Source organism: Saccostrea echinata, unplaced genomic scaffold, assembly GCF_033153115.1.
Source record: "Saccostrea echinata isolate AGI-Se365-2 ecotype Australia unplaced genomic scaffold, CSIRO_AGI_Sech_v1 ptg000054l, whole genome shotgun sequence".
Classification (NCBI taxonomy): Eukaryota; Metazoa; Mollusca; class Bivalvia; order Ostreida; family Ostreidae; genus Saccostrea; species Saccostrea echinata.
This window is the reverse complement of record NW_026889803.1, coordinates 54,780,682-54,797,057: the sequence shown is the minus strand read 5'-3', so window position 1 is coordinate 54,797,057 and position 16,376 is coordinate 54,780,682. Positions and strand designations below refer to the sequence as shown.

The 16,376-nt window shown below is 34.1% G+C and overlaps 1 protein-coding gene across 1 annotated transcript; it reads left to right on the top strand.

Annotated features, from left to right (window-relative positions):
- The first annotated feature begins 945 nt into the window (after positions 1-945).
- LOC133172034 (uncharacterized) lies at positions 946-11,177 on the top strand. Its single transcript, XM_061306839.1, has 7 exons — positions 946-958; positions 6,174-6,230; positions 9,860-10,006; positions 10,089-10,249; positions 10,372-10,522; positions 10,628-10,750; positions 11,110-11,177. Exons 1-7 carry the CDS (start codon positions 946-948, stop codon positions 11,175-11,177), a joined length of 720 nt encoding a protein of 239 aa, XP_061162823.1.
- The last annotated feature ends 5,199 nt before the right edge of the window (positions 11,178-16,376 follow it).

Genomic DNA, 16,376 nt, shown 5'->3' with positions numbered 1-16,376 from the left:
ATTAGGAATGCTGAAATATATGAAGTGCATTAGATCCGCCACTGGCATTTGCAATAGACGTGGATTTTTGTTTAATATATATTTGTTAACCTATTGATATGAACACAGGGCAATTTTATGTAATATTGAGTAATATTTATGATGTTGCTTATGGTATTCAGAACAATTGGTTATATTTCACAACGATTGTTGTGTGTACACAACTGCAATACTTAACAGTTGTGTTTGATTTCCTCATTGGTTTCCCACATTATTATGCATACAGCTCCTGATATGGGTAAGCTGCTCACAGGTATACACAATAGGAGAAGCATTTTTATATTTTGTACTTTTGAAGGAAGAATTTATTTTCCTTTTTTAATACTAATTTGTATATTGCAGTGCATCACATATATATATATATATATATATATATATATATATATATATATATATATATATATATATATATATATATATATATATATATATATATATATATATTTCCGTCACACTGCGTTTAGCTCAGTTCAAGCCCGTAGAACGCGGGGGGGGGGGGGGCATTTATATATATATATGGTGTACTTATTTTAGGCCTCGAAGTGACCTCTAAAACTTAGGCGCCGGGCGATCTTTAAAAAAAAATCGTCTGGTTGCTCTCTCCCGACCGACTGGCTAAAAATGGCTGAATGGTTCAGAACTTTTTTTTAACCTTCAGGAAACATTTTTTTTATGCATTCCGGAAAATAGATTTTGAAAATTCAGCACAATTACGACCTAACACAAATGTGCAGTAAATGAGTGAGAATTTAATTGGCAAACAATTGACTATATATCATCCGTCCAAATTACTGCCTTTCACAATTTTCCGTTTTCTGGAACAAAAAATTACCGGGGACAGCTATTGTCAATGCTAGCGCTCTACTGATCAACGAAACGGAAATTGAATAATGACGGAATGACAGAATGACGGAACAGGGTAACACTATATGCCCCGGCCATTTTACGGCGGGGGCATAAAAAATAAGCATGAAGTATGAAACCCGTCACATTGCCAAAAATGACCGACGGCCGAAGGCAAAAATAAGATTTTTCCCGCCACAGTCATATCATCGGCCGTTGTCTTGCCCGATTTTGACGTCTTTTTTCGTCGGCCGACCAATTTTTTGTTCACCGGGCCCAGTTATATTTTTCTGATTCAGTGGCCCATTCCATGAAATGATGCACTCGTTGAATAGTCCATCAGACCAACCTTTGATCATCGTCTGATCATCGACAGTTTGTTAAAAGTCGGTCGTTGCATGGTCGGGCGACATTTAGGAAATGGGTTTTCGTAAATGCCCCCCCCCCCCCCAATTTTTGTTGCAAGATTTGGACAGTTAATTAGGTTTTTTTTTAATTTGCTTGTCAAATTATTTTGGGAAGTGCCCCCTCCCCACCTTTTTGGTCAGTAAATGTTTTTTTAATGCTTGTCAGATATTTTGGGAAGTTGACCACCCTCTCCTCACCCCACCCCTTTGAAACCGTTGCTACGGGCCTGCGAGTATATGTTTACTCTGAATCACTAACCCCGAGAACTCTCAAGAGCCTCGAAAACTTTTTGGTATTGACTTTACTGTAAGTCTCTTGCTTTGAGTGTTCCGGGGTAATTAATAGCAGAGTCTTTAAGGGATCGATCGTAAGTTAAAGGTTTAAGATTTATTGCTTGATGAGAACAATTAGAGATCTTTCAATCTATTTTTAATGTGTGTGGGTGGAGGGGGGGGGCATATACATGTATGTACTCACAAATAGAAATAAGAAATGGAATTTACAAGCAATGCACGTAGAGACAAGACTGGCCGGGATGGATGCATCCAGAATTAAAAAACGGTAAAAACCAAAGAAGCATCTGTTTGCTTTGTATTGATTCAAAACATCATAAATTGTAGTTATACAATTATAAAGTGCAAGAAAGAAAACAGCTAGGACATCACAAATTTTTGTCAAGATTCACTGAATAACTCTAGTTAAAATTAAAATAAATTCCACAAGCAAAAGGGAAGAGCACTGTCTGGCAGGTAAGCAAAACAATGAAACTGAAAGCCATAAATGACGTATGAAGAAATTGCCGATAAAAATTATATTTTTTCTGTTCATCTGTTCAGAAATGTTAACCACTGCCTAGGTTTCTGTTCTTGTCGTTAAAGGTTACGATTTCTAGGTTAACGAAGCGATGACATTCACTCGATTAAGAAAGTTTCTATGTAGTCTTGACAACAGTATCCTAAAATTTTGTGTCGATCCGAGGTCTGTTTATAAATTTTAAGAAATATTCCAAGTCGCTATTTGCTGAGAAGGGGAGGGGGGTTTGAAAGTTATTAAAGTAACTTGATACATAACACTAGAAAAAGATCACAGAAGACTTAAAGGTTCCTATTGAACTAAAATTTATAGGTCAAAGGTCACGGCCATGTCGCACATGCTCACATCTTTCCCTAACTTTCGTTAAGAAGTTTTAAAAGACTTTAGCGAAGAAAGCTGAAGAATTTCAGATTCACCCCTCAAAACTGCTGCCATTAATTTTCTCGCTTCCCTCTTGGCATCGAATGAAGTTTGTCAGGGTTTCAGGGCCAAGAATGGACTCAGGACCGCTGAAGCTGTGAGGATGCGATCATAGGAAACATAAGTGATTAGCTTTATTGAGTTCACCCAAAAGCTAGACCACACAGAATTTCTTGACACGATATTAAGTAAAAGAGAAAGACAAGAACAAGCCGATTTTGGATTTGTTTTTAGGTCCAACCAAGAGGCACACAGTGAATTTATTACAAAATTTCAAGCTTCTGAGAGTTCTCGGGGTCTGAATAAATCAATCCTCGCACATGCATATATTATTCTTTCAAATTTTCATTTAGTAAAAATTCATTGATAATTCAAATGAATTTTCAAATGTAATTATGTTTACTTTAAGGCGAATAGCAAGAAAACAGACCTAGAAATTTCTTATGAAAAAAAGTTGTTTTAAGCGGTGTATCATGTACCAAAACGCGCTCGATCACTGTTAAAAGACGGATTAACTTATCCGCATATTTGTTAATAATGTGTTGTCAAACCTAAAGCTTAAAATTTCTTAATTTAACGAAAACAAACTCATATTATGAAGCTTGTTATTGAATATACACCTATTACACTTTTTCATGTTTGGAGTTGATGATAAAGCAAACTTTGTTCTGATATTTGATCATAAACACAATGCCCCAATATGACCTCCTGTTGTGGTAAAAAATTGATGAATACCCTATTACTTATAATTAATAGTGCAAAATACTTGGTGTAAACATGTAGTATTTCAACTTGACTGAATGCCAATATTTTTATCTATCAATGCGTATGTTGGTTTAATGTGCTAAAATTTAGATTTTTATTTTTATTTTTAGCTTACTTGAGCTGAAAGCTCAAGTGAGCTTTTCTGATCTCCCATTGTCTGGCGTCCGTCCGTCTGTCTAGCTGTCTGTCCGTCCGTTTGTAAACTTAACATTTTTAACTTCTGCTCAAGAACCACTGGGTCAATTTTAACCAAAGTTGATACAAAGTAAAGGGAAAAGGGAATTCTAAATTGTAAAGATGAAGGGCTAAGCCCCCTTCCAGGTGGAGATAATCAAGAAAAGGCGAAAAAAGGGTTGGATCATTTAAAAAAAATCTTCTTCTCAAGAACCACCATGCCAGAGAAACTGCAACTTATATGAAAGCTCCCTAAGGTAGTTAAGATTCTTAACTGTTCAAATCCTTTCCCCTAGGGATAGGGTGCGGCCACGATGGGGGATAAAAATTTAAGATTGAAATATATTTGAAAAATCTTCAAAAATCTTCTTCTAAAGAACCATTGTGCCAGAAAAACTGAAACTTACGCAGAAGCTTCCTTAGGTAGTGTAGATTCTAAATTGTTCAGATCATGGCCCCTGTGGATACATGTAGGGCGGGGATCAAAATTTGACATTGAAATATGTAGGAAAAATCTTCAAAAATATTCTTCTGAAGAACCATTGTGCCAGAAAAGCTGAAATTATATGGAAGCTTCCTAAGTTGGTTTGGATTCTTATTTGTTCAAATCCTGTCCCTTGGATGGGGTGGGGTCACAATAGGGGATAAACGTTTTGCATTGAAAAATAGAGGAAAAATATTTAAAAATTTTCTTCTGAAGAACCATTGCGCCAGAAAAATGAAACTTACCTGGAAGCTTGCGTAGGTAGTGAAGAATCTAAATTGTTCAGATCATGGCCCTGAGGGTGGGGTAGGGCCACAATAGGGATTATATAGGGTAAACATTTAAACTCTTCACAAAAACAGCAAAATTATGAAGAATCATATTAATGTGAAAGCATCCTCTGGTAGTGTAGATCTATTAATCTTTTTTGTTCAAATTACTGCCTCTGTGTAAATGGTGGGCCACAAAAGACAATCAAAATTTTACAAAGGCATACATGTATATTGATTTAAAAAACCTGTTGCAGAGCAGTAGGGTCAAAGTGACTCAGGTGAGCATTTTGGCCCATGGACCTCTTGTTTTTTTCCCCTACTCTTTTAATCACTAACAGTTTTTAACGCATCACGTTGCTAAGGAAGTATTTGAAAAGTTTAAGTTTAATGTTGATACACCTCTCAAAATCTTCTTTGCAGGTTCTTAATTGCAGTCTTGTTGTCTTTGACAAAAAATCATGTTAAGAATGAAAGTGTCGCCTTACTTCTTGCTATTTTTTATTTCATCCTTTTCCATGCAACAAACTGGTAAGTTTCTTTACTTACTTTTTATTTTAAAGGTCGCTTCAAGAAAGTATTTATCATCACTAACATTTTTTTATGACTTAGTTTAAATGAGCACGAAAGAGAAAGCTTTGTGTTACACGGAGATCTGTTTCTTAATTTCTAATAAAGGTAATTGTATTAAATTAAATTGATTTGATGTAATACATATTCAAAATTACGACGTATTATTAAGAAAGACGGGTTTAACTGTCTAAGGAGGTTTTTTTTAACCGCACATGTATTTTTTGTCTTTGAATGGCACTTCCATGCGTAAAATATTCCTTTTTAGGTCACCTGAGTCACTCAGGTGACCTACTGTTATTCATTTTTGTCCGTCGGCGATCGTCGTTCGTTAACACTTGAACATTTTCAGCTTCTCTGGAACCACTGAACCAATTTTATCCAATTTTGGCATATAGCATCTATGAGTAAAGGGGAACTAAAGTTGATTTTCATGGTCCCTGACCCCCTTGGGTCCGAGGAGTGGGGCTAAAACAACCAAAATTAATGCAATCTTTAAAAATCGTCTTCTTTACTTCTGAACATCAAGCAAACTGTGGGCATGATTGTAATAAGCATTGACGCCTGTACCAAAATTGTGAAATTCATGGCCCCAGGCTTAGGGGTTATAGTGCTAGGGCGGGGCTCTATTGAATATATTGTAAAAATGCATTATTTCTTTAAAAATTCTTCTCCTCTGCTCCTGGGTATTAAGCAAACAAACTAAATGCATAGATATGATGAGGAAGGGTTTGTTGTATGCTTTTATGGATCCTTTACAGTGTTGAATTATACTCAGGTAACTCTTCAAAAAATTATTGTGAATTTTATGGCCCCTGGATCAGGGGTTCTGGTGTTAGAGTGGGACTCTAATGATTATATAGTGAAAATGCACTAATTCTTTGAAAATCTTCTCCCCTGCTCCTGGGTATTAAGCAGAGGAACTAAGTACATAATTATGATGAGGAAGGGTGCCTCTCCCAAAATTGTGATTTTCATCGCCACTGGATCAGGGGTTCCGGTGTTAGAACGGAGCTCTAATGAGTACATATTGAATACCTTACACACCTGGCAAGTGTCCATTGTATTTGTATATTTTGCATCATTATCATCCCTGCAAGACTTTGAAAAACCAGGTACGATCACAAGGAGATCACTCGAGTCTCCCACACTTACAATAAGTTAGTAGGAACAAAACTTTGTTCTATTTGCATCCTAAAGACATATAATTGAATAAAATACCTTTAGTTATTATTTCATTTATCGACTTTTAATTGATATCTGGAACATACTCTTTTTCTTTCCTCTTCAAATTGAAACCTCTATACATATATTATATACTCTTTATTCTGAAAAAAAAAAAACTTGCTCTTAAAAAATTTCAAGCTAAATTTATTTAATAATTTCAGATGAGCCTCGCCAGTGTATGATTATTCAGGACAAACAAACAGTCGCACTGCCACACGGTGAGTGTTTCCATTTTTCTGGAGTAGACAAAGTTTATCATTCCTATCGACAGAAATATGTTCCGTTTTTTTCTCTGAATACCGCGTTCCTTTTCGTACTTTAAATGAACAAAGAAATGTGCTTTCTGATAAAAAAAAAAAAAAGAAAAAAAAGGGAAAGATAAAAAATCAGGTTTTTTAGAACTTGCAGATATTTTTTTTTCAAGTAAGAATAAGTATGACAAAATTGTAAATTAGTACTGCGGCATAGGTAACCTATTGTGCATTTTGTGATAAAAGCACCATTTTTGGCACAAATATTTTTATAATATAAAGGAATCTGGATATTGGTCCATCGCAGAATCAGGCTCTGGCGGCCATAGCAGCCATTTCACAAAATGGCCTCCAGAAATTACGCTATTGTTTACATTTACTAAATTCTTTCACAGATTTCACCTACGATCATGGTTTAAGATAATAAAATTACTATATGTATTATAAGTAAGAAAATTTTTAGTGCTTTAAATAAAATATATGCATATGACATCACTTTCTTACATACTATGCCACTGTTTCCTAGGATGAAACAAAGATAAAGTCAAAATCACATTTGCCTCCACCTAAATTAATTTGATTTAATAAACTGTTCCTTTTACATATAATTAAATAGTAAAAAGAGATTATGAATAGCATATCCAGTTATCAATATCATTAGAATCCATTGCAACAGTCTATTCTATCCAGTTATACGCCCCAAGTGGTCACACTTACAATATTCACAATGTTGTGATATTTTAAAGTCCATGGACTTTAAGCAAAACAATAAGCCCCTCACATTCACACGAGTTTGCATTTTTTACATGCGCTCTTAGTTTTTTGCCTTCATCAAATGACAAGAGATGTATCTGCAATTCAATTTTATTGTCATTTATAAGGAGAAAGATTCAGCAGCAGCCTGCTTCGCTTCGCTCTTGCTACATTTATCAAGGAAATATAATACACATGTATGCATTTTTAACTAGCTCTAATGAGGGACTCTTTGAACTTGCTAGAAATTTGATCGAAGAAAGATCTTGAGCCTTGGGCTATATATCTCTATTGAAAATTCTACATGTAAAAAAGAAAATCACTTTTGGTTCTAAGATGTAGATTGCAGCCTTCAAAGAATGGAGACGAACTTGATTATTATGCTGAAAAAAATCTTCGATATTTTCTTGTTTTATTTGAAAGACAATTTAGAGAGGAGATTCATGTCACATCTGAATGAAGTCAAACCCTACTATCTTCTTGCTCATTGTTGGATTTTGTGTTTTAGGGCTTTTTGCGATGAATAGAAATATGACCGAACCGAATAAAGACGTTCTTTGACATTTTCTTTTCCAGTTCTCTTCACAAATTCTCCAGACTTTAATGCAAGCGCCATAATACCCAGAACTAAGAGGCCATAGCTTAATTTTTTCAAAGGGATTGCTAGTCATTGATCAAATAAGAGATAAACACCTGTAACAAACAAGCTGGGTACACTTGGAATTTGATATTGATAATTGATGACATTTTTTTCTGTGGGGTCATCATAAAACTCCTGTATTAATTTTGGTCCAGATACCTCCCATTAGAGAAGAGCTGATTGTTCACTGGAAAGGAAAACAGTTTTTGGTCATCCTTGATATATGCATTCTTTGGTGTTTGTATCTGATCAATGGGAATACAGAGAGCACCCTCTTGGTATCCCATTCTTCATGGTTTCCTTTAAAGTGTTTTTATGTGTCGCTAAGATGAACAGGTATCCAACAACAGATTACAAGCTCTATAAGAGCTGGAAATGATCGAAGCTGTAGATTTAGAATGAAGGTCAATGCACACAACAGTCTAACTGTACTAAAATGGGAAAAGGGTCGATCCTTCTTTTTTTGCAAGGCTCTTTGAACTCCAGAATTTTATTTTCAGTTTCAGTGAATATCATTCAGTAGCATTCATTAGCACGTTGCTGAAGTATGAAATATGAAGATTTTTAACAGTAATCAAGCTCAAATGTCCAATGGAACATTACAAATTCGGAGCACCAGCAATCACAGACCTCTAAAAACATTAGAGTTGGGATCAAGTGTCATGGAGGAGTAAGCATTCCTTGTCGATCGGTCACATTCGCTGTGTGCTCCTTGTCTTGATGGGTAAACGGAAATATCCGTAGACAATTCAGTGTAAGATAATGGCTTAACAGCTTAATATACACAAGGCAGAGACGATGATTTCATGAGCTCATACTGAACAAGAATCAAAGGATGCATATATAAAAAGGACATCTGACCCAGTAGTCGTAAAATCTGTTTTTGAAAGGTGACTGGATGAAATTGCTGCATGTTCTGGAGGTTGCCTTAAATTTTTTTTCCCTGTGTAATTGTACATGTATTATATAAAATGTGATTTAAAAAACAATTTAAAATATTTCAGTCCCATCTTAGTTCCACTGTCAACAATTTGTTGATCTACACAGTTTTTAGACCATTCCGCAATTTGTTACTTAAAAACTTGAATTCATACAAATTGGCAATGTTTCCATTTAAGCATTGATCCCTTCTTATGGCCAAAATTCGGGGCCATGATTAGAAAAAAAATTGAATCTGTTCTACCTAAGGATTGTAGCATATCTTTTTCATAAACCAAAGTCTTGTTGTTCTTGAGAAGAAGAATTTGAAAGTTTACCTCTTGATATTCATACTGCAAAACTTGAATCCCCTATTGTGGTCCACCCTATAGCTACCAGGGGCCATGGTTTGAACAAACTTAAATTAATCAACGCTTTTTGAGAAGTTTATTTTTATTGCTAAGTTATCTCCCCTTGAATAGAGGAGGTGTCACTGGATTAAACAATCTTTACTCAAGGATGGTATCATGTTTTAAGTTTAATTGGACCAGAAATTTAACAGAACATAAAAAATTGAAAATTCTAAGACGACAACAAAGAAAGCTAACAAACAAATTATATTGAATGAGCCTTAAGCTCAGGTGAGCTAAAAGTTATCTGCACATATACAGATATATTTATAAACTTTATATTACAGTAGCTACTATAGTTTTTCAGAAGTATGCTTGTAAATGTGGCGTATGACGGCCATTTTGAAAAATGGCTGCAAAAATTGTTTATGATTGTCCAATGAAGTGGCCCAATATCCAAAAATGTTTATAATATATTACTCTACTGATACACTTAATCTCACACTTTTATCACAAAATGCACAATTATTTGAAAATTTTCAGTTATGCTTCATGACTAAATCATGAACATTGTGTTTTGTATGTTTTTCAAAGTTGTATCTCTTTTAGAGATACCCTTTTTTTTGAAGAGTGGAAATAAGGAAATGTGCCGAATAAGGAATTCAAGTAAATATCTAAACTTTAAATATATATATATATATATATATATATATATATATATATATATATATATATATATATATATATATATATATATATATATATATATATATATATATATATATATATACAACATAACTAAAGAAAAAAATACAAGGAAAAATTAATATCAGAGGAGAAAACCTCAATTGAGAGAAAATGCATCTCTTAAAAAATCTAGATGTATTGCTTTTTTAATTCTTCAATATCTTAAAATTCAAAATGATATTTTCCAGGTAGCAAATCTTTACAATGCGACAATACAGGTGTTTTTATTAAACCAGAGTGTGTATGCTCCTTTTACAATGTGTATGAAGGAAAATATCATTCACATTCCTCTTGTCCTGGTAATGTGAAGTCAGATGATGTTAGATCATTGAGATGTAAGTTAATTGACAATATCTATAGGTCCACATAGCAATTTGTTCACTAGCTATAATAACATTGATGGCGTTATATTGTTAGGTGTTGATTGTATGAAATACAGCTTACCAAACAAAGGTCCATGTATCAATGGTGGACAGCTTACCTGTAATAAGACTGGTCCTGATGCGAAGGCACCAGATATCATATGTGATTGTCCAACCGGGTTTATGGGGATGTTCTGTGAACATAAACTGGAAAAGGTACATTTTAGATAAAGCGTTGAGTTAATAACTTATGCACACGTAAAATCAGAGTAAATATAGTTCATATACAATTTTTTGGTTTACACAATGGAATATTAAACGTACAATATTATGTTTAGGTTACAAGAATTTGTGATAGAATTGAAAATGCCTCATCTCTTGACCTGAAAAACTGTGATGTTACAAAAATGGAATGCATTACTTACAGTGAAAAGAAACTATATGCTTTCAAGTGTAATGAAAATTCTGCGATAACCCAAGAAGGACAAAGTATGCGATACAATGTGAGACTTACAGAACAATTGAGAAAAAAATAAACTGATATATCGTTACAGATTTGTAGGGAATAAATATATTATGATTTGTTTCTTGCAGTTAAATTGCCACTATGCAGCGAAACAGAAATATATCATACCAACCAGATGAACACGGTGATAACTCCAGAAGGTGACATCAATAACAGAAGACGACTGTCCAATCATCATTACATATCAGGAGGCAACGCAATGACTTCTACACTTTCATTCATTTATTTAACGTTTACACACTACTGCAAATTGGAAGAGTATTCCATCGAACCATTGATCTCAATGTTTTGCAATTAGACTGCGGTCACCTATTGCAAAAATAGCAAGATTCTTGGAATATTAAGACATGAATACTTTTTATGTTTTCAAAAAACGACCTATATTTATTCTGGATATCTTAGAAGAAATTATAAATCAACACACACACACACAGAGAGAGAGAGAGAGAGAGAGAGAGAGAGAGAGAGAGAGAGAGAATTATGATATTCCTAGGAACAGAGATGTAGTGATAGATACAATTTCGTGTTTTATGATCCATTTCTCAATCAGTTAACAAGTGTGTTTTGGAGAAATTGGATGCCACAGATGCCAACGAATCTGACACATCTGTTTCATAAATCGTTAAAGTTGACATAACTTTATGATAAACTTGATGACTTTAAATTTTAAATCGTCAACTTCCCTTACTTATGCAGCAATATACCATTATCACCTGCATACGGGGTTTAATTACATTGAAACGCAAGAACTTGCTCTTTGTGACAAAAAAAAATCTTTCTTTTGATACTAACATTTTTGATATCTTGACCTTGACCTTGGAGTTTGACGTGCATTTAATAATAATTTTACCTTCACCATAAGCTGTCATACGAGGGAATGAGTGTTTAACAAACACACTTCGTTTTCTTCATAAATATTATAACGATGTTTAGTTAAATTTAAAAACATACGAAGTATATGGATTGGATGATAAAAGATGTAAGAATATTTTAAATTTTTGCCTCGGAAAATTTTTCGTGTAACAAATTTTCTTTTCATGCATCTTAATTTGTTTAAAATTTTAAATTTCTTGAAATCTTAGAAACGATTTTTTACTGTAAAATCCCTCGCCCCCCCCCCCCCCCCGCCCCCCCCCCCCCGCAAAAAAAAAATCTGGCTCTTTAGTAGGAATTTCTTCATGGAAAAATGATTCTAGAGTAGGATTTCTCCTACGGAAACCCCACACCAGATTCAATTTTCCGGGGGAAGGGATCCTTCTCTGGTAATAGTTATAAGGTGAGATTCATGAAGAGTTAACCCCCCTCACAATAATAAATCATGCCTGTATTTTTATGTTGTGAGGGGGAAAGGTGACAAATTGTAACAAGTGTCCCTTAAATTCCATTTTCTTAGCACAGTTGCTTTCGCAGTAGACAATCTCAATGAAACTTCACAAAAATTACAATCAAGAAGTCTAGTAGACTTGTCTATTCTAGAGTACAGATTCCAAGGGACAGCTGGTCATGGGGGAAATCCTACTCTACAACAGCGATTATACATGTACAATATACTTTTTCTGAAAATATAGTTGAGAATTAATAATTTTCCCTAACTAATATATTCTATAATTAACTATAAGTTAAACTTACGAGGGTTGTTCGGAAAGTTCGCGGACTATGCAAATACTCGTCATACTATCTTCCAGAAATTGAAAATGAGCACATTATCATAGGTAAAATATCTATTTTGTTTAAGTGTGAAGTTTCATTCCATGTGATTTAATAGAATTCATGTTATTTAATTTTAAAATCAACACGTTTTGTAACCACGGAGCAAACTCAACATCACTGTAACGCCAAAAACATATCGTCAGGAGGTTCTCAAAAATACTCTTCCTATACATTTCACACAGTATTGCCCAATACCAGTGCAATCATTAAAAACGTTTCTCTATCACTTGAAATCTATTTTGCTAGCAATTGTTCCAGCACCATCATTCTGTTTGTCAATGTTATATTCTTTTCACTGCGTAACTGTGCTCTCACAAGATCAGCAATTGTGAAACGCGTAACTCTTAGCATGACGTTATTAACTTTTCAATGTTTTTGATAAGATTTTTACATATAATCCGTTTCTCACAGATCACTATCGTCTTATACAGAGTCTCTATAATTCAGATACCGGCTGTACCATGTACACGACATATGCATGGCCCGCTTTTGACATATTTCCTACTTCCTCCAGCATTTTCTGGAGTTTTCTAGAGTATACATGTAACATAAAACTGTATGGTTAACGGCTGCTCTGATTTTTTTCTGTTACTGTGTCACAGAAGAAATGACTTCAGACATTCTTTAGTGTCTTGATTGTAAATTACAAAATTTTGACCTGCTACGTGATCCGATTTTCGCATTTCGTAAGTCTAAATAAGTTTGAAATAAATCACGATATTTTTAAAATTTTTGATACACATGAATATATACAATAGTTTTTTGAATTGAGTGACTTTTTTTTTTTTTAGCATTTTCAGCTACTTAACAGTTGATTTTCAGAATCTGGGGATCGGACTACCTTAGTGGAAGGTGGTTTGAATTTTAATGTATTAGACAATGTGCCAAGCAGTGTTGTTTTTCGTGACTTATAGAAAGCTTTTAATGATATCATGTCATCCATGTTTGGATTTGATACAGAATTAACAATTTATTTGGAATAAACCTACAACCCTACTTTTACAAAATGATAGATTCTTGGTGAAATGCCATTGCACGATGCATGTCATACCCTTTTTCCTGTCGACATAAATTGAAATAATTATACACAAAATATATAATTTTTTCCTGAAAGAGAAAATGCTTTTGTCTACATTTCAATGCTAGTATTTAGTGATTTAAAGAAGCATATCGGATTAAACTAACCGGTCATTGTAGCCAAGGGGTATGACGTTTGCTTCGTGATCGGGAGGCTCGGGTTCGATTCTATTCACTGCACCTAAGGCAAATACATATGTAGTGACTGCTCCTTCACCAAACGCCCGACATTAGGTGTGAAAGTCACGGGTCTTTCGGATGAGGCCTTGAAAATCGGAGTGCTATGTTACGGTTGGTGTTGGCACGATAAAGAACCCCACTGCTTAATGGCCCCGAATGCCGAGTAAAGGTTTAAATTTGGAGCCCTTCACCGGTATAAGGTGACGGTAAGTAAAAAATTCTGGAATGGGAAGCAAAATAACATACAATCAATCAATGAGATTAAACGAGGTACTCAATTAATTGTTATTACGTTATAAAAATTTTTCAATTTTAGGTTGTAATGTAAGAAATGCATGTCAAGAAAGAATTCTAAACAAGCAACAAGCAGTTCATATCCTTTTGCGGTGTAAAATATAACTTTTCTGCCCAAATTAAGGTAAATTATTGTGTTTACTTTTTTAACTTTATGTAAATGTTGTAAAGTAACTTTTTCCGAAATTTGGTTTAATCTATTGTTACAAAAAATTTTCTTATATTTTGGCAAATGTATTAAACTTTCTAAATTCAGCACAGCCTTAATCACACAGCACGTGAGGCATAGTCAGAGAAGGACTATATGTCTCATAATATACATTTATTATACCTCATTGTAATTATTCTATACAACGCGTTATCTGATTGGTTCTAGATTATCACGTGACAGGGCCATAAGACTTCATATTTCCCTGTCGTCGTCATACTTTTCATCATATTCAACCTCATCGGAGACCTAGTGCATTTTCCTGCAATAGTTATCGTTCATTGATCGAAACCCCCCGAGAATAGTTGACGTCGCAATAGCTTGGTTCACGTCACAAATCTGTAAATTGTTTCAATAACACTACGTTAAAATTGAAATTGAATTTAAGAGCGGTGTCGAATTTGAAGTTTATGTTTATGTGTAAAGTTTTTGCTTGTTTCGGTATAATACAAAAAATTATTGCATGAATGTTTGGGAAATATGAAGATTTATTCAGCCAAGAAAAATCATATTCCCCGAGGGCGAAGCACTCGAGGAATATGATTTTTCTTGGCTGAATAAATCTTCATATTTCCCTCACGATCATGCAATAAATGTATATTTCAGTTTATTTTCATGGACATTTCATATTTCTTCATTCCTTTACATATATGCTGTTAACATGTCATAGGTCACACAATGACCGAAATTGATTTCTTGATTCTGTTTTGTGACTCCTTTTATTGTGTTCTATCATTTTTGTACACATAATTTGTCACCAAAATTCATCGCCAGTCGGAAGGAAACATTCGGTGCTCATACATCCCACAGTAATTAAAGTAATTCCTTGTAAACTTTGATAAAAGTCCAGTCATTTTTAATCGTATTGGCTTCTTTGGGCATTTATGAGTCTGTGTTCAGTAATAAATAGGAATTTCAGAGTTGGCTCTAGAATTTTTACAGTACTCTTTACAACACTTAATAAGCGATGAAAATGTTAAAATGATCCTATTCAGAACAATTTCGAAAAAGGGATAAATGATTCAAAATCCTTTGATTTTGCAAGAAAGGGATATTATTTTTAATTTTCAGAAAATAATGACTATATCAGTAATTAAATATGGAGATAACGCACAGTATTCAAGCTCAAAAGTCCATTCAAACAAATCAGGAGCAGAGCAAACACGGACCTCTAAAACATCGGTGGTGGGATCAGGTGCCATGGAGGGGTGAGCAACCCCTGGCGACCGGTCACACCCGCCGTGTTGAAAAAAGGAAAAATACGTACACAATTCAAACTGTAAATAATAGCCTTAGAATTAGTATGAAAAACTTCAGTCAGCATGTGACTTAAAGACAGATTGTATTTGCTGACAAGGTCATTGTATCGACCATAGACCTTGCAAAATGCTTACTTTAAAGAAGACTGCTGATATTGTTTCATTAATTTGATTGTCAATAGCTTGTCTCGTTTTAGAAATTGTTCGTTCGTAGAGCATGCTCTTGCGTATCGAATCAACTGAGAGACATAAACCCCATATGCAAGTGATATATTGCTACATAAATAAATGGAATTGAAGATTGAAAAGTTGAACTCACTACGTTTATCACAAAGCTTGATTGTTTTGTTACCATTAACGTCTTTCTCTAGTAAAATATCCAAATATGAAACAGATGTGTCAGACTCTGTGATATCTATGATTTCAAGCTCACTAGGATATATGGAGTCGACATGGAAGTAACCTTTGTTAATTGATAATACGTTTTCGATATATCTAAATGTCGAGTTGAAGGCCACAGCAAGTGTTTTCTTCTTCTTATGTGTAAGATATTGAATAAATTCTGCTTCATATGAATACAAAAATAGGTCTGCTAATAACGGAACGCAATTAGAAACTCAAGCATCTTTTTAATGTCAGCTTCAGAGTACTTGTGTGTACAATCAGAATAATTTTAACAAAATAATGTTGGAAATGACCAATGCCAAGGTAAGTAAATTTACTAGTTCCATTTTTATTGAAAAAGTAGCTGGCAATGATGTCAAAAAACCTAGACTTTAATTTATCGTGGGGAATGGTTGTATAAAGTGTTGAAAAGTCGTACGTTTAATTATTTATAATTTACCCCAGAACATTTTACGTTACACTTTATCTTTGAATATTGTTCAAACTCCAAGGCTCATTCTATATAATTACAGATTTACCTTACGAATGTGTGCATGAACATAAACCATCCAAATGGTGAGCTCTTTAAATCTATCAGTGTTAATAAAGTATATACCTAAATATATACAAATTTAGACGTAAAAGAAGAAAATATTTGCAATATCTGAAAAATGAAAAAGAAAAAAAAAGATGAGAAGGCAATGT

Coding starts and splice junctions, on each gene's coding strand:
- LOC133172034 (XM_061306839.1), top strand. Junction 10,250..10,371: donor GTGAACATAAACTGGAAAAG/GTACATTTTAGA, acceptor TATTATGTTTAG/GTTACAAGAATTTGTGATAG. Junction 10,523..10,627: donor GATAACCCAAGAAGGACAAA/GTATGCGATACA, acceptor TGTTTCTTGCAG/TTAAATTGCCACTATGCAGC.